The following is a 25,936-nucleotide window of genomic DNA, read 5'->3' as shown; positions in this document are numbered from 1 at the left end:
ATTCAATAACTTTATTTATTTACTTATTATTCAATGATTTTTACTAGAGATTTAAAAATAATAATAATTCTATAGTTAAATAACATTGACTTCTTATGTGGGTTTTGGTGATCACAATTGGTAAATTTTTTTTGTTATCAAATAAAATACTTGGGTTTGAATCTACTTACCCAAAAAAAAAAAAAAACTAATAATTGGTGCTTTGACTCGATAGTAACAAACAGTCATCATGAATGGGGTGTTATAAGTTCAAAATCCTAACCTATTTAAATTTTAAAGTTCTTTGAACTTCAAATTATATACAACACATGAATTTATAAATAAAAAAGTAAATAACAACATCCATGTTTAGAACAGGTAACCAACCATGAGATTTTTCAAATAAATAATTTAAAATTAAGTAAGAGTTACCCAAGGTATTAACCATTCAAATATCAACAAATTAATTTTATTCATCATTCATCACCAAATCAATAATTTAACTAAAACAACCAATAAATTCTATCCACCGAACGTATGTGGATGTCTTGCCTCTAAATACAATAATGGTACTGATGCCATGGTTACACAAATTTAATTAACAAAGGCTATGCTGAAGAAACGTATGTAACTTTGTTTGTTCAATAAAGGATTATGCTATAATGCTTTTGGAAGTCTTTCTATCACTTTACAAAACTGTATCTAAGTCAATGTTTTTGTCCTTCACTTGTTTCTGGTCCATAAAGGATAAAGCATGTGTTTTACGATTTGCCTCCCTTTTAATTACCACCTTGGTCATCCTCATAACTCATGAGCAAGACCTGCCTTTTGTTTCTTCGTCAACCAGTGATTCTTGCTTTTGGACTAGGAGAGAAATCTGCGCCACACGCTTGGAATTGCTGTCCTTCCGTTGTTATAACGATCAAAATCATGGTACCAAGATATTTTTCAAAGATATCCAAGCCTCCAAACAGAAAATAAAATTAATTTTTAAAATTCTGATAATTCTGGTGAGCCCCCAGCTCCAATGAAAAGGTTGTACCAAAAATCCATGCCATCATCAATAATATTTGAGCCATCGCTATAGTCTGGTTCCACTAACTCAGTTGAGTTGAATGGAAATTGGGCTTGTAATAATTCATCATTGTTTGCCAATAAACTCGATGGCATGCTTGTATTTTCAGCCAAAGGTGCTTCAGACCAAAACCCTTCATCGATTTCGGGAAAAGTTTCCCAGATATCAATTTGTTCATCTTTGACATTATTAGTCATGCTGTTTTGGTCCATGGTTGCCATTGAAGCATCTGTGGCCGATGAAATATCATCACTAGAAGATGTTTGTGGGGACATTGTTGTATATGCTGGACTCTCAAACCCTTGCTGTGAAGGAACATTCAAGCTGGAGGATTCTGATTGCACTGGGGCATTGGAATCACAATTTGTAGGTTGTAGCTTGGTTTCTGGATTGGCCTGGTTTTGTTTGAGTCTTTTCTTCAGATGGGTGTGCCAGACATTTTTTATTTCATTGTCAGTTCTTCCTGGTAATCTTGCTGCAATTGCTGACCACCTAAAAACGAAGGAAAATAATTTGTTTGAGATATGTATAGTATAGTTGCTAGCAGAAGAAGAAAAGCGTATGATTGTTTATCCAACAAAATAATTACTTTAATTTGAGGTGTCAAAATTAATGATCGAAAAATTACAGACATCTTTCATATCTGCATGTGCTACAAGCTATGGCCAGAACAATTTTGAGAATCTTTCAGCCCCACTTGTTTGTCTTTTGTGACACAAAGTTGAGACTTGGGAGAGAGACGTATTCCTTTATTTTTCATATTGATGGCTTCGAGTCCCCACTAATTAAACATAAAAAAAACTAGTACATTGAAGATAATGGGGCTAGTAAACCCACCACCAAAAAAAATACTTGAAAACTTTTCTATTAATTTATTGAATCTCCACCAAGATTTACCTTCTCCCCCTAAAAAAAAAGGTCCATAATAAGATATTGAAAAGTGAAATATAGTGGCTTCCTTTGAAATTTGTGTTTGTTTATATATTAATGTTCGTGTAATGCAAACAGCTAAGTACTATATTTTGGGGATAAAGAAATAAAATGATTTCATTTATAAACTGGTAAATGAATTGATGCATACCTATTCCCTAGCATTTCATGCAACTTAATGATAGTTTCCTCTTCTTCTTTGCTGAAGTTTCCTCTCTTGATATCTGGCCTTAAGTAATTTGTCCAGCGGAGTCTGCAACTCTTTCCACATCTTAGTAGACCTAAACAACATAAGATATAGACCAAGAAAAAGATGAGACTACTAGAAATAAATATAACCCCATATGAGAAAGATGAAACCATGGCGTAACTCTTTTTTTATTCCTTTTCTTAAGCTTGTCCATGTATTTCTAATTCTATAATCTGTATAGCAAAAATCCATATGGCCTGGACATGTAAGAATTTGTAATTACCAGCTTGTTTTGGGAGCGCACGCCAATTTCCATGGCCATATTTTTGGATGTAGGAGATTAAAATTTGATCTTCTTGAGGAGTCCAGGGACCCTTCTTTAGTCCCATCTTTTCACAGCAAGGAGCTCTCACCATCTTTGTTTTTGTAACTTGCGCAACACTTCTATCAAATGCTCTCTAAGCTCCTTCTTTTCTCTTATATCTTTGAGCTCAAAATTTTCCAAGGCCTTAGTTGGCTATTTATACTAAGATATGTTCTTGCCTAGCAGGCAAAGAAGAATATAAAATTCTTAGCAATTTCCAGGAAGGAGAATCTGTCTTCAAAATATATATATATATATATATATATATATATATATAAAAGAAATCTAAATAATTGACTTCGGTAAGGCTCGGCAGACTGAGACTACGGAAAGTGTCATATAGCGATTAGTGAGACTAGTAAAAGTTGCTGAGTAAGTGAATCAGACAAAAGATCAACATTACAAAAGGTTGAAACGTCCAAAATAGGTTTGACAATTGACATTAAATTTTTCGTTATTGACTATGCATGAGAACTGAACACTCGTACATGAATGAATGCTTTTTACTTAATTTCATAAACGAAAGTGTATAAAAATAATTCAAGTCTGAAAATTAATCTATTCATTATGTTAATATATGTGTGTATGTATTTACACATTAAGTTACTCATTTCTAAATAAATACTTCTGTTGAACAATGGACAGTGCCATTCCATTGGGATGTCAAAGAACTTGAAAAAATTTCCTTAATTGGGGATGCATTTATATACAGTTAATAATTTTGTGGCGGATCAAATGTACACAAAGGAAGCCAATGACAATATTTTCATAGAGTAGTGCTTGGGAAAAAAAATATTTCTCAACTTTTTTCATAATTATTGATATGATCGATCGTGATTATAGCAACATTACTTTCATTTTGACCTATTATTGTCACTACTTTTATTATGCATCAATAACAACATTAACAACATGACATGTTAGTGGAGGTAAAAAAAAAATTGTGTTTCTAGACCTACTTATTTTCTTGAAGTCATAAAAGTTTGGGTAAATTCTACCTCTTCGAAATTGAATTGGGACATTGAGATCTGAGTGTAACAATGTTGGTGTCTAGCTCCACCTAAATGATTCATTTGGCCCTTTTTTCTTTTTTTAATGTTAAAAGAATTTTGGACATAATATAGAGCACAATGCCGAATAGATGAGATCGAGTCGTTTCAAACTTTTATTTTTATGTTTGGACTTTTAAAAAATATTTTAGTTAGAAACATTAATGAGTTTTTAGTTAAAAGAATATTGGACATATAATGAGATGACAAATATAAAATTTACTAACTTACAAATAAGTATAACTCAATGTGTATTAAATTTTTATCAAGTGTGTGTGTGTGTCTCTCTCTCTATATATATAATGTTTGTGTATTTGAAAATATAAATAGTTACTTATAAAATAAATATAAATTCATTCAAAATAAATGAAAAAAATTTATTTAAATTGTTATTCATGAAATTCTCAATTTTAATTGGTCTAACCACTATTTATATAATAATAAAAGACTAAGAAAAAAAAAATATTGATAGCTAATGTGATTACCTTTCTATATACTAAAGTTTAGAATATGTTGATTTAGATTTGGTTTAAATAGAAACGAAACCTAAACTGAAGCCTAAGTCCAACATAAATATGAATTCCATTTTAGTTATTTTTTTTAAAAAAAATTTGCACAATCCTCATTGCCAATAATCAGGTCAGTACATTGTCAAAGTCAAACCAAACCATTCTTTTTCTATTTTTTCTTTTTACTCTTCAGCATTTGCACTAATTACTCATTTGGCACAAAAATTAAAATAAAATTATATGGTACATGTGGCGCAATATTAGGTTCTAATTAAAAGTCTAATTGGATTCCACCAATAGAACTATAAAAGTGTGCAGGTGAGATGTTTTTGCCTAAATGAACGAGGAGTGTCATTCTTGGCTTCCATTTTAATGTTAATGCATCATTAATTTTGGCACAAAAATTTTAAAAATTAGATGAAAGATGTGGCACAAAATTAGACTTCAATTTAAAATCTAATTGATTTGTAGATTAAAAGAAGGGTTCCGTTAACATATATCCTTAGGGCATTTAGTAAATGATCATTTTTGGAAATTTTTTTATACTAATTTCATGGAAAATATAAAAAGTTAACAAAAAATTTAGTTGTTTTTTTTCATTTCCCATAAACGGTTTCTAAAATATTTCTTGAACTAATGCCATTACGACATCTATTAACTTTTCCCTTATAAAAGAACCAACTATAATATATTATTTTTAGATCACCAAAATTGTTTAAATTTTGGTTTCACAATAAAATGAAAGATGATTTTCTACAAACTTATTAATTTTCTATATTGAAAGATAAATTGTTATGTATTCAAGTTGAAACTTTAAATACATATATACTTAAATTATATTAGAGTAGAATTTTTATTTTGTATAAAAAAAAAATATCATAAATTATTTTTGAGATTTTAAAAAAATCTAATTCTAATTTGATAGATATTCATATTTGAGTAGAGACGTATTAAAAATAGCAATTTTGTGTTGTTTTTATCTATCCTTTTTATCTTTTAATAATGATGAAACTTTTGAGTAAGACTCGTTTTTAACCCAAAAAAATTAAAAAAAAAAAAATTAAAAATTGAGCGAATGACTTGGGTCCCAAAAATTGATATGTAGCCGTCTTTGTGTAATGTTAAACGACGATGGTTCTTAGTCAAATCCTACAGACTTTAGTCAGTGTCATATTATTTAATGCTGCTTAATTAGTTGTCTTTTTTAAGATGCTGCTTGGTTGTCAATTGGGAATAGTATGACTGGGTACATGGTATCTTCGCCAATCTGCCCTTATTTCATTGGACCGGCCGATGAATTTGACATGGCATTATCCAATTGAACCTTTGTACTTTTCTGGGGTGGACCGTGGGGACATGCGCCATGCACTTGCAGTAAGTTTTGTTAGACTTGTCAACAAATTGTAAAAAACCAAAAGACAACGGTGTTTTTTTGACGGTGTCTTATAATTTAGTGTTACAAATTTGACGGTGTTTTTTTTTGTTTTTTTATATATATATTTTTTGCTGTATTGCGAATTTGACGGTGATTAATCCGATATGATGGGTCTCTCACATCAGTAAGAAAACTTAATTTTCTTCTTCACGCATTTCAATAAAAGCAGTTTTTATTTCTTTTTAATTTGTTGGACGAACAATCTGATTACTAACTATCATTAGTTAAATGCCTTTGGTAATTTAAACAAAAACTTAAATGAATATTATTCATAATTTTTTTATTGAATTTTTCTTATAATTATTGATATAAAATGTTTTGATTAGTGTATAATTTAAAATTTATGTTAGTACTAAATCTAAGCAAAAAGTGATTTTGCTAATCACAACAATTTTAAATATTTTTTAAGATATTGTGTACCTATCATCGACCACTTCCACATTTTTTTTTTCTTGAGAAACACTTCCACATATTAATATGCAGTCATATTAGAAGAATTAATTAAAGATAATGACCATATAATAATATATATATATTTATCAAGAAGGAAACGAGTTAGAAATCTGTTTAATTGACCAAGCACTATGGTGATAATTTTAGGAAATATAGATGCACGTGTTCTCAATGCCCAATTATAAACGAGGCTTCTCAAAATAAAATTAAAAAAAAAAAAAAACTATTGGCCATCGCCATCAGCTAGTTTAGTCTTCTCACGTGTGGTATATAGAGCAAGACACTGTTGTGTCATAACCAGCTAGCCACAGGCCCACATACTTTAAATTTTGGTCTTGCCACGTGCGGTTCATTGAGCAAGTTAAGACACCCTCTTTCACGTTACTTAAGCTGAGTTTGGATTGCACTTTTTTTCCTAAGTTCCGTGCACTGATTATGAGGCCCGTAAATATGAAAAAAAAATACAAATTTTACTTTAAAATTAGGTCCCACACGATACTATTTATAGATTTAAAAATTATTTTACTATAATATTTTCAGTAATAAGTTTTTAGTTTTCAACAATCAATGGTATCCAAACAGACCCTTACAGAAAGTAACTATTAACAAATTGGCTACTAGCTGATCTGTGTAAAACTTTCTTTGAAAAATGTCAATTGTGACAAGATCCAATGAACTTGCATTGCCTAAACCATTCAATCTTTTCTTTCTTTTTTTTTTTTTTTTTTTTTTTTTTTAAACAATTTGTTGTACCTAAGATAACAATGTTTTATACTTATTTTTTGGTTCATGCGCCCATTTGGTCACGGGATGCATCCTTTACCGGCTAATAAGTTTTTAATTTTCATAATTGGACATCATTTTAAAAAAGTTATGCTGAATGTCTTATAGCAGAATTGACATTTTTCCATGCACAAAGTTCTTAAGGATCTGAAGAAAAAATGTTCGAGCTGTAGGATTAACAGCATAATATAATTTTATATATATATATATATATAGCTTAATTCCGCCTCAAGGCCCCCAAGGAAGAGGACTTTCCTTTTTGTACGAAAAGTGATTCTTTCATATTGAGAGTAAATACGTTAACTACACTATAGTGTAATGAAAATTAATCTATCAATACTAACTTTTAAGCAAAAAATAGAATTGTTGCAATATGTTAATTACTTGTATAAACACCTTAATAAGACAATATAGAACCCTAAGTCAATGAAATTTAAGTAAGATAACATAAATGATTAGTTTGGAATTTGTGTATTACTTGGGGTGTAAGCCACTATTTATACTTAAGATCTTAATGGTTATCGATAGTTATTTGTAACACATAGAACACTATTCTTAACTTTTTATGATACTTATTTATTAAAATGCTATCAGAGGTTAATGGGGTGTTTGGTGAGTATTTCTAAACAACAATTTTCAGTTTTTAAACACATGTACCAAATGGACCCTAACTCTTTTTTTTTTTTTCTTTTTTCTTTTTTCTTTTTTTTTCTTTTTGTAAAAAGAACAAGTCGGCATGCTTCACTTCTCACTTATTAAAATGGAAAATACCATCTCATCATCACGCGTTAATCATGTTTCTAATTTCGATGATTTATTACACTTTTCATTTCCCTCTAGTGCCATCTGTTCTTTTATCATGATTTTTTCCCCTGAATTTTATCATGGTACTAGCAAACAATAAAGGGGTTTCTGTCCCAAATAATGAAAAAAAAAATGTAAAAGGAGAAAAAGAAAAGTGGGGGGGAGAAAGTTAGGGTATTGGATATTATTACTAGTAGTTCTCTCACCAATGGATATATCGACATAAGCTGTTTGAATCAAGTCAATGCAATGAATGGTTACTAAATTGGAGTTCGAACAAAATAGAGAATAAGGATCGTGAGTACTTGGTATTACATACTAGTCAAAGTCAAATATGTGGGCTACTACGAAATCATCGAATCCGCATGTGTATTGTTATTATTTATAGTTTGATAATCATCCAAACTTGGAGTTGATATTTTTTTATTATAAACTCAGTTAGAGTTAACTTGTTGTGTACTGGTATTTAATAATATGCTATATATAATATAATAAAAATAATATGCATGCTGCTCATATTCCTTTTTCATTTTTTATCCCTTTATCAACTAGCAGCCAAAAATTGAAAACACAGAAAAGACAATCAAAATATCATTATAATTCATGAAAACCCTACTTTATGCTTGGTGTTGCATTTTTCTGTTACGTGCATGCATGTTCATTGTTGCTAATGCTGCTTATAGTCTTGAAAATTCAAATTATTTAAAAGAACTATTACTAAACGTGAATGATGCTTTTGTCGAAAAAGTTGAATGTCTCTATATAAAAGCAGGACAGTCAAAGACGGAAGACAAAGGTTAATCTACCATATCCTAAACAAGCATAGAGTACTAGTTATAGGTGTTTGTGGATTAAACTATCTCAAATTTGGTGAAGGTGACATAATTTAGATTTATTGAAGGGAAGCAATATATTGATATCAATTTATTAGTATAGTTTTGATTAGAAAATTAGTTTTTACGCCCTTGAAAAGTTACCCATTTTCGTTTTAGGTGGACGAATGGATCACGTCGTAACCTAATAGACATGAGAATATATATATATATATTATAATCAATTAGGGTTTCCTTTTTGATTTCTTCATCGATCGATCCTTGACGAGTCTCTGTATAATCAGTCCATTTTTATTCACTGGTTATTGTCACTAATGAAGTAATCATTCCATTTTCCTCAAATGGATATGTTATTCTCCACTAACTTCATGTTATACACATTAGTAATCATGGATTCCTATAAATTGACCATCTTATTATCGTGATTCACAGCATAACTTTTTTTTTTTGGCTGAATAATTTACAGCATATCTTATTTTTGTGTTAGGCAATTCCTCTCTCAGGGGTAGGTAAACTTCCTCTTCTCCTGGCAAGACAATAAAAAAGACATATTTGCTTAAGTGGTTATTATTACAAAGTCACTAATAGCTAAAATGGATTCAGTCATACATATATATCGTGGTGCTTTTTTTTTCACTCTTTTTTTCCACAATTATTTTATTGCTATTATTGGAGGGAGATAGGGAGAAAGAGAACGGTGTGATAGAGCAAATTGTAGCTTTCACCTTACTAAGTTCTAAGAAGTCAAGTTGGAGGATTGATAAGTGATATAAATTTGGATGAAACAAGATCGTAATTTCCTCCATTTTTTTTTTTTTATATAAAAATCAGTCTAAAAATTTGCTCAATATATAATAAACGAATTTTTAAGTGTCTTCTTGAATTAAAATTATTTCAGAAAAAGGCATCTAAAGCTCTTTTGGATTTGATTAAGGTAGACCATCTGCTTCAAGATTAATGTTAAATTGATCCTTTGAGAAGGCTAGCACCCTCACTTTTTTTAAGAACTGTTGGCTACTTATTCCGGATTTGGTATGAGAGGTATTTCCTAGCCACAGCATGTTTGAGGTATATCCAGTGCAAATAGTACCTTTTCCTTTTTTTCCTAGCCCCGATTGATGTGGCAAGTCTTGTAGTTTATAGTAAAAAAAATCGTTTCTTAAGGTCGCAGTTGTTTCGTATAAGTAGTGCTCACAATATCTATATCATTTCATGTGTAAAATGTGAACACTTGGTATGAAAGTCGGATATTGTGTAAAACATTTCAAGTCTCAGAGTTTGAAACAATAACTAGTCTTTTTTTTTTCTTTTCTGCTACATTAAGAGGGGTGTAGACTATTGAAGCCTAAATTGGACATTGGAGCATGCTCCATTTGATAGAAATTTTGTTGTGGCAGAAAATTAAAACTAAAGGCATGTACTTTCAAGTGGTATGTACGTACTTCAGAACGCGCAAATCAGAAATCATTCTTCCTCAATTTTCTAACTCCCTCGTCACATTTTAGTTTACATTTTGTACGCGCAGTTCTAACACATTACTGCGAATTTGTAAATCAATATAGACTTTGAAAGCAGAAGAAATTGTCCTAGGATCTGACGCTTATGTTCGACTTATCAAAGCTAAATTTTTGTCTGATGTTCTTGTCTAAGAAAAAAAAAAACTTATTAATGTCTTGTCATCTACCTAACTATATATCTTAAGTCTCAACATTCACACACACTTCTAAATTGCTAAAAATTTTGACGATTCCCAGAACGAACCAAACCTTTGAATCCCAATATATATAATACCTATAGTTACGTCATATTTGTTATGACTAATCATTCAATTTTTCTTGCACACGCATGTATTGTGTTTTTTTCTTTTTTCTTTTTTCTTTTTCAACGGATTGGTTGATATTGTCTCTAGCACAAAATTTTCATTTGAATATATTATCAATATCAATTTGTCTGTCCAGATTGACATTTTGCCGATAAAAGTATCCAATTAATAGAGTTGCCTAGTCAACAGCATTGAAAACGTATTCTTGATACGAAAAATTCAGGATAGTATTGGCAACTTCAATGTCTCAGGGTAAACATAAAATCATATGTTAATGCCGTACGAAGACGTTAGTGCCTGAAGTTAAAATTGGATTCATTCAATAAGGATAGAAAGAAAGACAAAAGTATTAGGTAATATTTGACCAGGTATATAGATACTACTATGTATGAGTATGAATACTTTAACTGGATTAAAGAGCCCTCTAGATATATACCTAAGTATTTAGTAAAACATACTCTTTTTTAACTCCAAGAAAAGTTCAATAAGAGAAGTTCAGAGTTGGTGACTCTAAGATTTGTTAGATTTTGTCATATACTTATCAGATTCGATTGGATGAATATTCACATTAACTTGAGATTACAAAGAGGTTTATATACAACCATCAGAGGCAGGTAAACACTAACTAACTTGACTAACAACTAATCCTAACTAACTGTATAGCTGTGCATTTAAGTAGTAACGTGTTTATCATGGGCTAACTAAAACTAACAAAGCTACAAGTAGCTTTATACAAAGAAACCAATTACAAGCTAAGCTACAGCCGTTTTATTCTTTTCTGCAGATTCAATGTTCTTTTCTGCAGACTCGATCCGTTTCTTCTCGAGCTTCCTCGTTCTGCAGCTTTAATCTTTGACAAGACTTTAATGCGCAATATCTAGATGACTCGCTAGTCACTAGTCTTTCACATCTAAATCTCCTCTTCAAAATGCGATCTTACGTCGCATATTACATACTTGGAATTAATACTCTTTTTAAGTGCAGCTGTTCACACTTAACAATTTGTTTTATGCCAAAGCTATTTTAATCATTTGATACTAAAATTATAATTTTAATTCGAATCGCTTGCAACAAGTCGATAACTATAAAATTTGATCACATAATAGTGTTAGTCTACTAGCGTAGGGTTTGGGCTTATCAAAGATGGTCCAATACGTACAAAAAACTTGCACTATTCAAAGATGGTGAAAGGTTTTTATGAGATTTGGGATTAATGTTGCGTAGTAAAATTTTTTATTGAGGATTGTTTGTTTGATTGTTGTGGGATTGGATTTTTGTATTGTGGATTACGTGTTCATTATGCTAAAAATATTTTCTTTTTAGTGGAAACAATCACAGCCTTAGTATAGAGAACCTCAGTTTCCTCTTGTCCCATATAAGCCTTCCATATAATTTGGGAAGTAACTCCAAATTAACTTTTGATAAACTAATTGAAGTTTTTGGAAACCACCCCCACCCCCCCGACTTGGAGAGGGAGATCTAAAATAGTTTGAGAAAAATTCTGATGCCACATCTAAAACCACAATTTTGCCCACAACTCACCCATGTGGCGAGTTGTGGTTGGTGGAGGGATGATGGTGGGTCCATATGGGGATACCCCTCCACCAACCACAACTCGCAACATGGGCGAATTGTGGACAAAGTTGTGATTTTGGGTGTGGCACTAGTATTACTCATATTTTGACAATTTCGCAAATCATATACCCATTCCAAGAAGCTTAGATAGATCTGCAAGTTTTATCTTACAAAGATCTAGAATTGACCGATCAACCACATTCAGAAACATTAAAAATATATCTTGAAAAATCCCATCAAAGTAACAAAGTCATCTCTGAAAGGTGAGTTTCTGAAAGTCATCACCGAAATTAATAGCTTGAATCAATATTACATACTTGGAATTAATACTCTTTTTAAGTGCAACTGTTCACACTTAACAATTTATTTTATGCATCACTGTACACCCTTAGTGCAATGGTTACTCCACAAGTATAAGTGTTTGTGGGGTGTAAGAGAGGTAAAGGTTGAGGTTCAAGTCTCCAGAATGGAGCTTCACACACATATACACATAGATTAGGTTATAATAGAATTTCTATCTATATCAAAACAAAAAAAAGAAAAACAATTTGTTTTATGCTAAAGCTATTTTAATCATTTGATACTAAAATTATAATTTTAATTCGAATCACTTGCAACAAGTGGATAACTTAAACAGTTAAACTTTGATCACATAATAGTGCTAGTATACTAGCGTAGGGTTTGGGCTTATCAAAGATGGTCCAATACGTACAAAAAAATTGCACTATTCAAAGATGGTGCAAGTTTTTTATGAGATTTGGGATTAATGTTGCGTAGAAATTTTTTTTGTTAAGGATTGTTCGTTTGACTGATGTGGGATTGGATTTTTGTATTGTGGATTACGTGTTCATTATGCTAGAAATTTTTTTTCCATACAAGCCAAATATTTGAAAAAAAAATTTTTGAAATATTTTCAAGGATACATTTAAACACTTGAAAATATTTTCCTTTTAGTGGAAACAATCACAACCTCAGTTTAGAGAACCTCAGTTTCGTCTTATCCCATATGAGCCTTCTATATAATTTAGGAAGTAAATCCAAATTAACTTTTGATAAACTAATTGAAGTTTTTGGAAACAACCCCCCCCCCCCTCTCGCGACCTGGAGAGGGAGATCTAAAATAGTTTGAGAAAAATTTTGGTGTCTGTGAGAGTGCTTTTTTCTTTAGCACACAGGCCCAAGGATCCTGGGCCAAATAGTTGTATTTTGGTGGACTGGGCTTGGTTCACCGCAGCTAAATGGAGGCTGATTACGAACCAAGTTGTGCGCAAGTCACATAAATCTCCTCAAGGCAAAAATGCGATTCCTCCTAAGCAATAAAATACCATTATAAGTGTTTTAGTATCATAAAATGACCTTTTACTCTTACAAAATAAGTAAAATAGATGTTCATAATATTCACAATGAGAAAGAGATTGAAATAGAATATTTAAGGCTTATCTTTTATCGTATAAACATTTTAAAGAATTCCTTCACTTGGTACCCCGGGCGTACTGTCGTGGGATCCCGGGACGTACTGTCGTGGGATCCCGCGGCGTATTAGGCCTGTAAGAACCCAGAATCTCTGGTTCTCTGCACTATACAATCTTTTTCCATGCTTGTTATGCAATGGAGTTTTGTCATTTCCTTTTACCTCTACAGGTCCTACACAAGAACAACTATACAATGCACATATCTTCAAATAATTGTTAGTTTCTTAGATTAGGATATATATATATATATATATATTAATACATATACATATATGTAAATGAATTTCATAAGAATGATTCAGCCACGAGGATCCTGACCCCAATTCTCACAGACTTAGTGCTTTTGCACAAGACTTGTGGGATTTGGAACTCAAGTCTGAGTGACTTTGCTTGGGCAAAAGACTTAGCTTTACAAGTAAGAATATATGTATTGAGCAGCAAGAAGCAGTAAAGGAAGATAATATGATAAATAAATATGCAAAGTAATTGTTAGAAATCCTCAAATCAATATGAGATATTTCATTATTTTTCTTGATCATGGATTACAAATGTGCTCACTAAGACGTGATACAAGGTTCAAATAAACTCAAAAATTACAGACTTCGATGGCTATCCAAGCCTCTAAGACTTGCAAAATTTGAATCCTTTTGAATCCAAGTATGTGCTATAGTGGCTGTTTTTGGGATACCGGGAGACATTAGTGGCTGTTTCTGGGATACCAGGAGACATTCCTCTGTTTTTCTTAAATTTTATAGAGTTCTAATGACTCTGTTATGATATTCTTCCTACAGAAAAATCCCCCCCCCCTCAACATGAGTTTTCTCTTCCTTTTATAGTGTGTTTTCTAGGGCTCCATGGTACTAGTGATTTTTCTCTTTTGCCCCTCAGAGCTCGTGCTATGACAGTTGCCCAAGGGCTGGTCTCTTCCCTTTTTTCTCATAGTTTTCATCTTTTATTGCTGTTTCTCTAAAAGTCACTTGCTGACTTTCCATTCCGAGGCGTCCTTGGCAATTAGCCTTCAATCTCTCTTCTTTCAATGTTTCTCATTTTTTAGACTTAGCTGTCGGTGTTATTTCTTTGCTGTCATTATTCCCAAATAGCTGGAATCTTTTATTGCTAGGTTGAAAGTTCCCCTCCAATCGCTTCTACTTATGATTTTCTTGTGGTACAGCTCCTTTGTTCATGAATGTTTGTTTTATACTTTCTGATTCTTTGCTGCACCACTGGGTACTTGAGAAGGACATCTCTGTTCTTCATTTCTTGTATTTCATGGTACCTTTCTTGAGTTGTCTCAATCCCACAATAGCTGTGCTGCATTACCTGAAGATCTCGGGCCTCTGGCAGCCTCTGGGATCCCGGCCCAATTCTTTCACTGGATGTTGCTGGACTTTTTAATGACATTTTTACTGGAAATCTAAACATAAATAGGGCCTTAATGTTGATTCTTCTTGCTGCTTGAATTGGGCCCTCTTTACTTTTCATGGAATGGGCTTTCTTGTGAAATTTTAGCCTTCAACAGTGTCACACCTAAAACCACAACTTTGCCCACAACTTGCCCATGTGGCGAATTGTGGTTGGTGGAGGGGTGGTGGGTCCATGTGGGGACACCCCTCCACCAATCACAACTCGCAACATGGGCGAGTTGTAGACAAAGTTATGGTTTTGGGTGTAGCACCAGAATTACAAGAAGCTTAGATAGATTTGAAAGTTTTATCTTACAACGATCTAGAATTGACCAGTCCACCACATTCAAAAACATTAAAAACATATCTTGAAAAATCCCATCAAAGTAACAAAGTCATCACTGAATTTAATAGCTTGAATCATTAAATGATTTCATGATATGAAATTCCACAAATCAGAAGTGTTTCAACTTCCAAAGATGATAAAGAAGAAAGGACATGCGACTTTTTCTACTTTTCTACCTTAGCTCTTGATAGGCCAAGAATGTATTGACCTCTTTGATAACTTAATCAATTAATTTAGCCAAGTGAAATTAATTAGATTTAATTACATGCAATAAGCGTGGTAGCACAAACAAATCACCAAGTAAACTCAATGTAGCAGAAAATAAATTTGATATAGGTGATTTGTTTACGAATGAGGAAAACTATAGAGGCAAAACTCCACCGGGTGAATTTAAGGTCATCACTCCTGAGAATCCACTATTATCAAAACAAGCGGTTACAAGTAAAAGGAATCTCAATACCTAATACCAACCTCCAGTTAAACCCTTACTCCAATATCCAATTAGACTTGTAATGTAGTAACAATCTCTTCTTTCAATACACGACTCCCAATACGTGACTAACCAATCGATGCACGGATCCCAGTACATGACTACCTCCACAACAACCCTTTGATTGTTGTAGTTGATTTACAACAGTTTCACATAAAAACACCAATAAGATCTTCAATGTTGGTGCAAGAGACTTTGCTTGGTTACAAAACTCAAAGGCGTACAAGAAACACAGCAATAATTCTTTCTTCTATAACAGGAGGCTAGGGTTTTAAAAAGAAAACCTCATGAAACTCTCTAGGGTTAGGTTTTTCTTTTTCCACCTTCTTTAAATAGAAGCTTAATGGGCTCTCCTATTCTAAATAGGTTTACACAAACCTTGGGCTTTCCTAGTCCAATAAGGATTATACAAACCCACAAATCTTGGATTTTCCTAATCCTATAAGGATTATAAAAACCCATAAACAAGTAGCCTTTTAGAATAAAAACTTTGCTGGCTATAGTCTAAATCCCGTAAGCTTGATAGATCGAGACATGTGTCGAGCTTTAATGAATCTCAACAGATCAAGCTTCTATCGAAGAGGTATCGAGACCTGCAGATTGCACTTTTCTTGAGCAGTTCTTAAGTAATCTTCATATCTTCAATTTAACCACTTGTAATGATCATCTTGAACCTTTTTAGATTTACCTAAATACAAATAAAGTACGTTTTTTCAAAAGATATACCAATTATATAAAAATATGTCCTTAACAGCTCTTAAGCATGATAAATAAATAAATATATATATATATATATATATATATACACACACACTATATATAATATACACACACTAGGAAATTAAAGAATTAAATTTTTTATTGAAGATAAAAAAATAATAATAATAATAAAACACACACACAACAAAATAATAATGTTACCTTTAAAAGGGATAGGAGCTCAAATGCTTTATGTAATTTTAATATTTTTCATAAAAATGGGTGTGTAAGTGATAAAATTTAGACATAATTATATCATAAGCACCATAATTTGATTTTTTTTTTTTAAGTCAAAATCTAAAGTTTTAAATGTACAAATGATTACTATATGGCTTAAAATTGTTATAACTTAATCATTATATAAGTTTAACAAAAATTAACATATATAAGATGTATTTGAGATTTATCTAATACTCAAAAATATTACATGAGAACCAGAATCATAAGTGCAATTTCTATTAACTCTATAAAAGGAAGCAATGCCTCTACAATGTCAAATTTGGTTTATTGAGCCACTTTGTCTTTTTTTTTTCTTTTCTTTTTTTTTCTTTTTTTTAAGTTTTGAACAGTAGCTACAGTACCAAGCGGCACTATAGCTACAGTTTTGTTTTTTTTTTTTTCCAAGTCTTCCGTTTGTACTTTTTTTTTCCTTTTATATATATTGTTATACTAACACAACAAATTTCACAATATTTTCATAATTATTGAGTTGTCAATTTCTTATAAATCAAAATAAAATAATAAAATATGATACTATGACCAACTACAACTGAAAATAAATATTTTGTGAAAATGTTGTGATACTTGTTAGGTGAATGTATAAAACTACAGTACTTTTGGTTTGTTCAATATATACCTTTTTTTCTTTTTTTCGAGTCATCGATTTGTGCTCTTTTTTCTACTAATTATATAAAAAGAGGCAATGCCTCTACAGTGCCCCTTTTGGTGTAATGAGCCATTTTTTCCCCCACAAGTTTTGAACAGTTGCTACAGTAGCTACAGCGTCTTTTTTTTTTTTTTTTTTTTTCCCCAGTCTTCCGTTTGTACTTTTTTTCCTTTTAAATATTTTCGAAAAATGGGCGAGTTGTAGACAAAGTTGTGGTTTTGGGTGTGGCACCAAAATTACTCATAGTTTGACAATTTCACAAATCATATACCCATTCCAAGAAGCTTAGATAGATTTGCAAGTTTTATCTTACAACAATGTAGAATTGACCGATCAACCACATTTAGAAACATTAAAAACATATCTTGAAAAATTCCATCAAAGTAACAAAGTCATCAACAAAATTAATAGCTTGAATCATTAAATGATTTCATGCTATGAAATTCTACAAATCAGAAGTGTTTCAACTTCCAAAGATAATAAAGAAGAAAACACATGCGGCTTTTACTACTTTTCTATCTTAGCTCTTGATAGGCCAAGAATGTATTGACCTCTTTGGTAACTTAATCAATTAATTTAGCCAAGTGAAATTAATTAGATTCAATTACATGCAATAAGCGTGGTACAACAAACAAATCACCAATTAAACTCAATGTAGCGGAAAATAAATTTGATACGGGTGATTTGTTTACAAATGAGGAAAACTTCCAAGGCAAAACCCCACCGGGTAAATTTAAGATTGCCACTCCCAAAAATCCACTATTATCAAAACAAGTGGTTACAAGTAAAAGGAAACTTAGTACCTAATACCAACCTCCAATTGAACCTTTACCCCAATACCCAATTGAACTTGTAATGTAGTGACAATCTCTCCTTTCAATGCACAGCTCCCAGTACGTGACTAACCAATCGATGCATGGATCCCAGTACATGACTAACTCCACAGCAACCCTTTGATTGTTATAGTTAATTTGCAACAACTTCACATAGAAATACCAATAAAATCTTTAATGTTGGTGCAAGAGATTTTGCTTGGTTACAGAACCCAAAGGCGTACAAGAAACCCAACAAGAACTCTTTCTTTTATAGAAGGAGGCTAGGATTTCAAAAAGAAAACCTTATGAAACTCTCTAGGGTTAGGTTTTTCTTTTTCCACCTTCTTTAAATAGGAGCTTAATGGGCTCTCCTATTCCAAATAGGTTTACACAAACCTTGAACTTTCCTAGTCCAATAAGGATTATACAAATCCACAAATCTTGGGTTTTCCTAGTCCTATAAGAATTATACAAACCCATAAACAAATAGTCTTTTAGAATAAAAACGTTGCTGGCTATAGTCTAAATCCCGTAAGCTCGATAGATCAAGACATGTGTCGAGCTTTAATGAATCTCGACAGTATCAAGACCTGTAGATTGCACTTTTCTTCAACAATTCTTAAGTAATCTTTATGTCTTAAATTTAACCACTTGTAATGATCATCTTGAACCTTCTTAGGTTTACCCAAATACAAGTAAAATGCATTTTGTCAAATGATATACCAATTATATAAAAATATGTCCTTAACAGCTCTTAAGCGTGATAAATAAATAAATAAAAATATATATATATATATATATACACACATTATATAATATACACACACTAGGAAATTAAAGAATTAAATTTTTTATTGAGGATAAAAAATAAATAATAAAAAAACACACATACAACAAAATAATAATGTTACCTTTAAAAGGGATAGGAGCTCAAATGCTTTATGTAATTTTAATATTTTTCATAAAAATGGGTGTGTAAGTAATAAAATTTAGACATAATTATATCATAAGCACCATAATTTGATTTTTTTTCAAAGTTAAAATCTAAAGTTTTAAATGTACAAATGGTTACTATATGGATTAAAATTGTTATAACTTAATCATTTTATAAGTTTAACAAAAATTAACATATATAAGATGTATTTGAGATTTATCTAATACTAAAAAATATTACATGAGAACCAGAATCATAAGTGCAATTTCTATTAACTATATAAAAAGAGGCAATACCTCTACAGTTGCATTTTAATTTATTGAGCTACTTTGTCATTTTTTTTTTTCCAGTCTTCCGTTTGTACCTTTTTTTTTTTCCCTTTTATATATATTGTTATACCGACACAACAAATTTCACAATTATTGAAGTGCCAATTTCTTATAAATCAAAATAAAATAATAAAATATGAAACTGTGACTAACTACAACTGAAAATAAACGTTATGTGAAAATGTTGTGATACTTGTTAGGTGAATGTGTAAAACGACAGTACGTTTGGTTTGTTCAATATATACCTCTTTTTTTTTTTCTTTTTCTTTTTTTTTTCAGGTCATCGATTTGAGCTTTTTTTTTCAGGTCATTGATTTGAGCTTTTTTTTCTACTAATTATATAAGGGTCATGTTAACGGGCACCTTACTGTGCCTATTAATACCCAGCTTTTTTGTAGTCTTTTAGTCTCTACAGTACCCCTTAGTGTAGTGAGCCATTTTTCCCCCGAAGTTTTGAACAGTTGCTACAGTGCCACTTTGGTTTGTTCAAGTGGCGCTATAGCTACATGCAACATTTTTTTTTTCCTAGTCTTCCATTTGTACTTTTTTTTTCCTTTTAAATATTTATAAGAACCAGCATATATATTGTTATATTGACACAATAAATTTCACAATATTTTCACAATTATTGAGATGTCAATTTTTTATAAGTCAAAATAAAATAATAAAATATGAAACTATGACCAACCACAACTGAAAATAAATGTTTTGTGAAAATGTTGTGACACTTGTTGAATGTGTAAAATCTACAGTACTTTTGATTTGTTCAATATGTACTGTTCATCGCTTTTTTTTTTCTTTTTTTTTTTCAGTCATCAATTTGTGCTCTTTTTTTCTATATATAAAAAGAGCGAATAGGCTTATGAATAGTGTTATGAATAGTATTTTTGGTTTAGTAACTTGCCTTTTTCCTCCTTTTTTTCCTTCAAGTTCACCAACTTGGTTTTAGCTTCTTCTTTTTTTCTTTTAAATGATCTTTCTATGTTTACTTTTTACTTGTAATGTAAACTTACATTCTATACACACAAAAGATAGCAAATATTATATACATTTGCAAAAAAAAAAATTGTACAAATTTTGCAAATGTGTACAACATTTACCAATTTTTATGTGTTTACAATATAAATTTACATTGTAAGTGCAATGTATATTTCTATATATATATATATATATATATATATATATACATATACATATATATTATATATAAAAAGAGTGAATGGGAAAAGTTACAATAATTTTGCTACAGTAGTTTTGGTTTGTTTAACTTTCATTGTTTTGTTGGCCCTTTTTTTTTTTTTTTTTTTTTTGTAAATGCATAAAGTTGTAGTATATTTGCTATATTATTTTTGGTTTTTCCACTATAATTTTCACAGCACTTTCATAACAAATCAAATATGATAAATTGTTATTAGTTTTAATTTAAACTTACAAATGAAACTACTTTTTTACCAACCAATAACAACTTGTAATAACCTACTACTTATAATTTGTTATGAAAATGTCAAGGACATAACATTTTTTTGTGTGAAAAATGTTAAGACATCTTGATGTTGTCACAATATTTTCAAAACTGCTAAGCTGTCAATTCTTTACAAGTTAAAATAAAATATAACAAAATTATAAAGATATTATGAAAATGTTGCGTCATTCTGTTGTGTTTTTAGAAATTTTTTGTTGGTTTAATCAACTTTGTTAAGACAAAATTCACTATTCCACATAAAATTTTCTTGGCTTGACTTTTTATATATTTTTTCTTTACACACTATTTTAAGTAAAATCACATAGTTTTGCACACAAAAACAAAAACTTAGGAAAAAAACATTTTTCATCTTTTATGTTTGGGGTAGTTTACAATTCTTCCTTAAACTTTAAAATCAAGCAATTTTTCCTTTAATATTTTGGAAAATAGCAAATATGTCATATTGTTATTCTCTCAGTTAAACCCTAATGAAAGCTTATGATTCTTAAAATATTTTATTGTGTAATGTCTAAATTACTCCTGCTAAATTTTAACATTCTAAAAATTTTCTTTACGTATTTTGAGTTTTAAATGATAAAAAAATTTAGAAAGTTAGAATGATGATATTCGATGACACAAGCCTTTTTTTTTTTTTTTTAATTTCGTAGCAAAACTCAATTGTTTATTGTTAGAAGATGATGATATTCGTTATCATTCTTAGAAGTTTTTAGAGAATAGATATATTGTCTTTAGCAAGTAGGTACTAAAAAACTATTATAGTTAAATAAATATTTATATGTTAAATAGCTACCCTAACTTTGTGGTTGATCAAAATTTTAAAATGAATGAGATTAACTTTTTACAATATAATTATCAAAAATTTTAAAATTAATATCTCTTTTGATTAATATAAATCTTTATATACTTTTGTTAACGTATATTATGTTATGGGCTTTATGCCCAGCTAGATTACTTGTATAGCACACATTTTTGTACTACATTTTACTTGTACCGCACACATATGCTTACTTGTACCACACACATATGCCTTCTATATAAAGGCACTCATGTATATTCTTTGATTATGAAATACAATACAATCATTCAGTATTTCTAACATGATATCAGAGCCACTGCTCTGACCTTTTCTTAACAGTCTTGTCTTTATTGGTGTTATTCCATTCTCAACATCGCTTCCGCTATCACAACAGTCGCTACAGCCTCTCGCCGTTGAACCTCCGATGTCTTCCAGCCATTGTCTTTGGGTTCCGGACCAGCAGCTGTTGTCGTTGAGGAGTCCTACACTGCACAGACTACTGCACGTGTCGTCACCGCTGTGTATATTTCTACGATTACATTTCTAGAGGTATCACTAAGATTGTCTTACGCCGATCTACACGTCGGTGAAAGCCTCACAGTCATCGGAGACAGCACGCACCCTCACACGCCGCCCAAAGCTTCTACATTAGCGCCCCACGCGTCGTCCTCAACTCCAATTGACGTCACCCGTGACGTCATCAGTGCCATGTCAGCCCTAGCTACATCAGCATCTAGTCATTTGCTGACATCAGCACCACGTCATCCGCTGACCGTTGACCGCGTTGACTTTGGCCGTTGACTTTTCTCTAGGGTTGACTTTTGCAGTCTAGGTTCTCCTTACCCAGTTTTTCGCATAGATTTCATTTTTGCAGTTTGTTTTTGCAAAATTGTGTCTCTAAATGGATAAAAATGATATTTATCTTCCTCGCCCCATCAATATTATATTGGAAGGGGAATAAGAATTACTTATCTTGGTCTCAAGCTATGCGCAGTTTTCTTAAGGGTCACATGCTTTGGCATGCCTGTACTGGTGAAATCACTATTCCTGTTAAGGGAGCAAGTGAAGAAGATGCTACCTTTCTTGGTCACATGATTGAATGGGATAGTCACAACCACATGATCCTCACATGGATTCAGAACACTTTCATTCCCTCCATTTCCAATCTGTTGGGCAGCTTTGATGATGCAAAATCAGCATGGGATATGTTGGCCAAAAAAGTACTCCACTACTCACGGATCTATGAAATATCAGTTAGTAGTTGAACTGCATCAACTCAGGCAAGAACCCAGGTAATCCATCAATGACTACTATGATCAGCATCGCTTCATTTGGGACCAAATTGACCTTTCCGCTCCAACTTGGTCATACTCAAAGGATGCTCAGCAATATGCTTCTATTAGAGATGAATTTCGCCTCTATGAATTCCTGATGTCACTTCACAAGGACTTTGAGCCCATTCGAGGTCAGCTTCTAAATCGTAGTCCTGCTCCCTCTCTTGATACTGCTGTGAACGAGTTGGTTAGAGAAGAAGCTCGCCTTGCAACCCTTCAAGCTCAGAATAAGCTCAATGTTTTGGCTATTACTCCTTTTGCTCCACCCATAGAGCAACCTCAACAATCAAGTGATTCCTCTGGCTCTAGCAATCGTCGCAAGCAGACCAACAAAAAGTTCTACAACTATTGCAAGCATCCTGACCACACCATTGAGACTTGTTACCGTCGCAACAAATCTACTGCTTTTGTTACTAATACTGAGCCCACTCCACTGATGGCTTCCATTTCAGCTGAGTCCCAGTCTTCTAGATCCATTATCAACCTCTCTCCCATTGAACTACAGGAGATCATAGCTCAGACTGTTCGTATGGCTGGTAATGTATCTCTTTCCATTGCTCTCTCAGTTCTACCTGGTAAGTCTTAAACTTGGCTTTTTGATTCTGTCTGTTGCAATCACATGACACCTCACTCGTCCTTATTCTCCAAACATAACCTTGCACCACATCCTCTAAATATTCATATAGCTGATAGTTCCACCATGCATAGGAATAGTCTAGGTTTTGTTTCGACCTCCAATCTCTATGTTCCTAGAGTCTTCCATGTACCTGACATATCCTATAATTTGTACTCTGTGGGACAATTAGCTGAACTAGGTTATCGCTTTATTTTTTATTATTCTGGCTGTATTGTGCTGGATCCGAGGACGGGGCAAGAGCCTGGAATCGGCCCTAGAGTTAGGCGTATGTTTCCCGTGAACAATCTTTATCTTCCACCTGTTGCTCCTGTTTCTGTTGCTACTGCAGCTGCTGCAGTTTTTTCCTTACCATCTCTCGCACTTTGGCATTCTCATCTTGGTCATGCACCATCTTCTCGGGTACAACAATTAGTTTCTAAGGGTATGTTGGGTTCTGTGTCCAAAGACAATTTTGATTGTACTTCATGTCAGTTAGGAAAACAGCCAGCTTTGCCTTTCAATAACAGTGAATCCATTTCTAATAATATTTTTGAGTTAATTCATTCTAATGTTTAGGGACCTTCTCCTATTGCTAGTATTGGTGGATCTCGATATTTTGTTGTTTTTATTGATGATTATTCTCGTTATAGTTGGATCTTTCCTATGAAATCTCATTCTGAAATTTTACCAATATACAGCAACTTTGCAAAAATGGTTGAAACACAATTCTCCAAACATATCAAAATTTTTCGATCTGATAATACTCTTGAATATACTCAATATGTGTTTCAAGCTCTGTTACATTCCTATGGCACTGTACATCATCTAACTTGTCCAAGTACCTCTCAGCAAAATGGTCGAGCCGAAAGAAAATTTCGTCATATTCTTGACACTATTCGTGCTCTTCTTCTTTTTGTCAAAGTTCCTGCCTCATTTTAGGGTGAAGCTGCTCTTCATGCTGTTCATGCAATTAATCGCATTCCAAGCGCTGTCATCCATAAGACTCCGTATGAGCATCTCTTTGGGTCACCCCTGACTATCATCACCTTAGCTCCTTTGGATCTGCTTGTTTCGTTCTTCTTCAGCCTCATGAGTACAACAAACTTGAGTCTTGATCTAGACTTTGTTGTTTCCTTGGTTATGGCGAAACTCAAAAAGGTATAGGTGTTATGATCCTATCTCTCATCATCTTCGTGTTTCTCGTAATGTTGTCTTTTGGGAATACCGATTATTTGTTAAACTCTCTCACTTTCATTCTTCCCTGACTACATCCTCTGTTTTAGAAATATTTCCAAATGAGTCTTTTGTTCCTTTTACAAATACTTTTGATCCTCCTTTGGACTTCTTTATTCAACCTCCAGATATTTTTGATGCTTCTCCTAGATAGGTCGAAGATGAACAGATTGATGATGAGCTACCCCACCTTGAGCCTAGGTCCCCTGCTCCTGCTCCGCCTAAAGATCCTCCACAAGACATTCCACCTCGCCACTCAACTCAGGTAAGATCTATTTCTGCACATTTACTTGACTATCATTGTTACACTGCCCTTGCTACACTTCACGAGCCTCACACCTATCGTAAGGCCTCCATTGACCCTTAATGGCAGATTGTAATGAAAGAGGAACTTGATGTATTAACCAAAAACCATACTTGGGATCTGGTCACTCTCCCTTCTGCACAGTCTGTGGGTGGTTGTAAGTGGATCTTTAAGATCAAGACTCGCTCTGATGGGTCCATTGAACGCTACAAGGCTCGTCTTGTTGCAAAAGGTTTTACACAAGATTATAGGATTGATTATGAAGAGATCTTTACTTCAGTTGCTCGTATCTCATCTGTTTGTGCCCTCTTAGCTATTGTTGTTGCTAGTAAATGGGATCTTTTTCAGATAGATGTTAAAAATGTCTTCATTAATGGGGATCTGGGTGAAGAAGTCTATATGCAACCTCCTTCTAGTCTCTCTATTGAATCAAACACAGTTTGTCGCCTTCAGTGCACTTTATGGCCTTAAACAAGCTCCACGAGCTTGGTTTGCCAAGTTCAGCTCCACTATCTTTTGCTTGGGTTACACTGCCAGTCCGTATGATTCTACCTTATTTCTTTGTCGTACTGATAAAGGCACCATTTTGCTTCTCCTATATGTGGATGATATGATCATAACTAGTGATAACCTCAGTGGCATTCAAGAACTCAAGGATTTTCTCAGTCAGCAGTTTAAGATGAAAGATCTTGGACATCTCAGCTATTTCTTGGGTCTTGAAATTACTCATTCCACAAATGGTCTTTATATTACTCAAGCCAAGTATGCTTCTGACCTTTTGTCTCGGGCTGGACTCACTGACAGCAAGACTATTGATACTCCAGTTGAACTTAATGCGCATCTGACACCCGCCGGGGGGGGGGGGACCATTGTCTAATCCTTCTCTTTATAGACGATTGGTTGGCAGCCTAGTTTATCTCACAACTACTCGTCCA

At 32.5% G+C, this 25,936-nt stretch overlaps 1 protein-coding gene across 1 annotated transcript; it reads right to left on the bottom strand.

The window, feature by feature from the left end:
- Positions 1 to 419: 419 nt before the first annotated feature.
- Positions 420 to 2,747, bottom strand: LOC115993859 (transcription factor MYB4-like). The gene is made up of 3 exons (XM_031117839.1): positions 2,458 to 2,747; positions 2,136 to 2,265; positions 420 to 1,546 (listed from the first exon to the last, which is right to left on the bottom strand). The coding sequence occupies exons 1-3, from the start codon at positions 2,588 to 2,590 to the stop codon at positions 970 to 972; spliced, it is 840 nt and encodes a 279-aa protein (XP_030973699.1). The 5' UTR covers positions 2,591 to 2,747; the 3' UTR covers positions 420 to 969.
- Between the last annotated feature and the right edge of the window lie 23,189 nt (positions 2,748 to 25,936).

The sequence above is a fragment of the Quercus lobata genome, chromosome 6 (assembly GCF_001633185.2).
Source record: "Quercus lobata isolate SW786 chromosome 6, ValleyOak3.0 Primary Assembly, whole genome shotgun sequence".
Classification (NCBI taxonomy): Eukaryota; Viridiplantae; Streptophyta; class Magnoliopsida; order Fagales; family Fagaceae; genus Quercus; species Quercus lobata.
This window is presented reverse-complemented; position numbering and strand designations above follow the sequence as displayed.

Bases quoted from the DNA above. Each gene is read 5' to 3' on its own strand.
- LOC115993859 (XM_031117839.1), bottom strand. From the start codon at position 2,590: ATGGTGAGAGCTCCTTGCTGTGAAAAGATGGGACTAAAGAAGGGTCCC. The intron at 2,266-2,457 runs GTAATTACAAAT...TATGTTGTTTAG, and splicing joins TGCGCTCCCAAAACAAGCTG to GTCTACTAAGATGTGGAAAG. The intron at 1,547-2,135 runs GTATGCATCAAT...CTTCGTTTTTAG, and splicing joins CATGAAATGCTAGGGAATAG to GTGGTCAGCAATTGCAGCAA.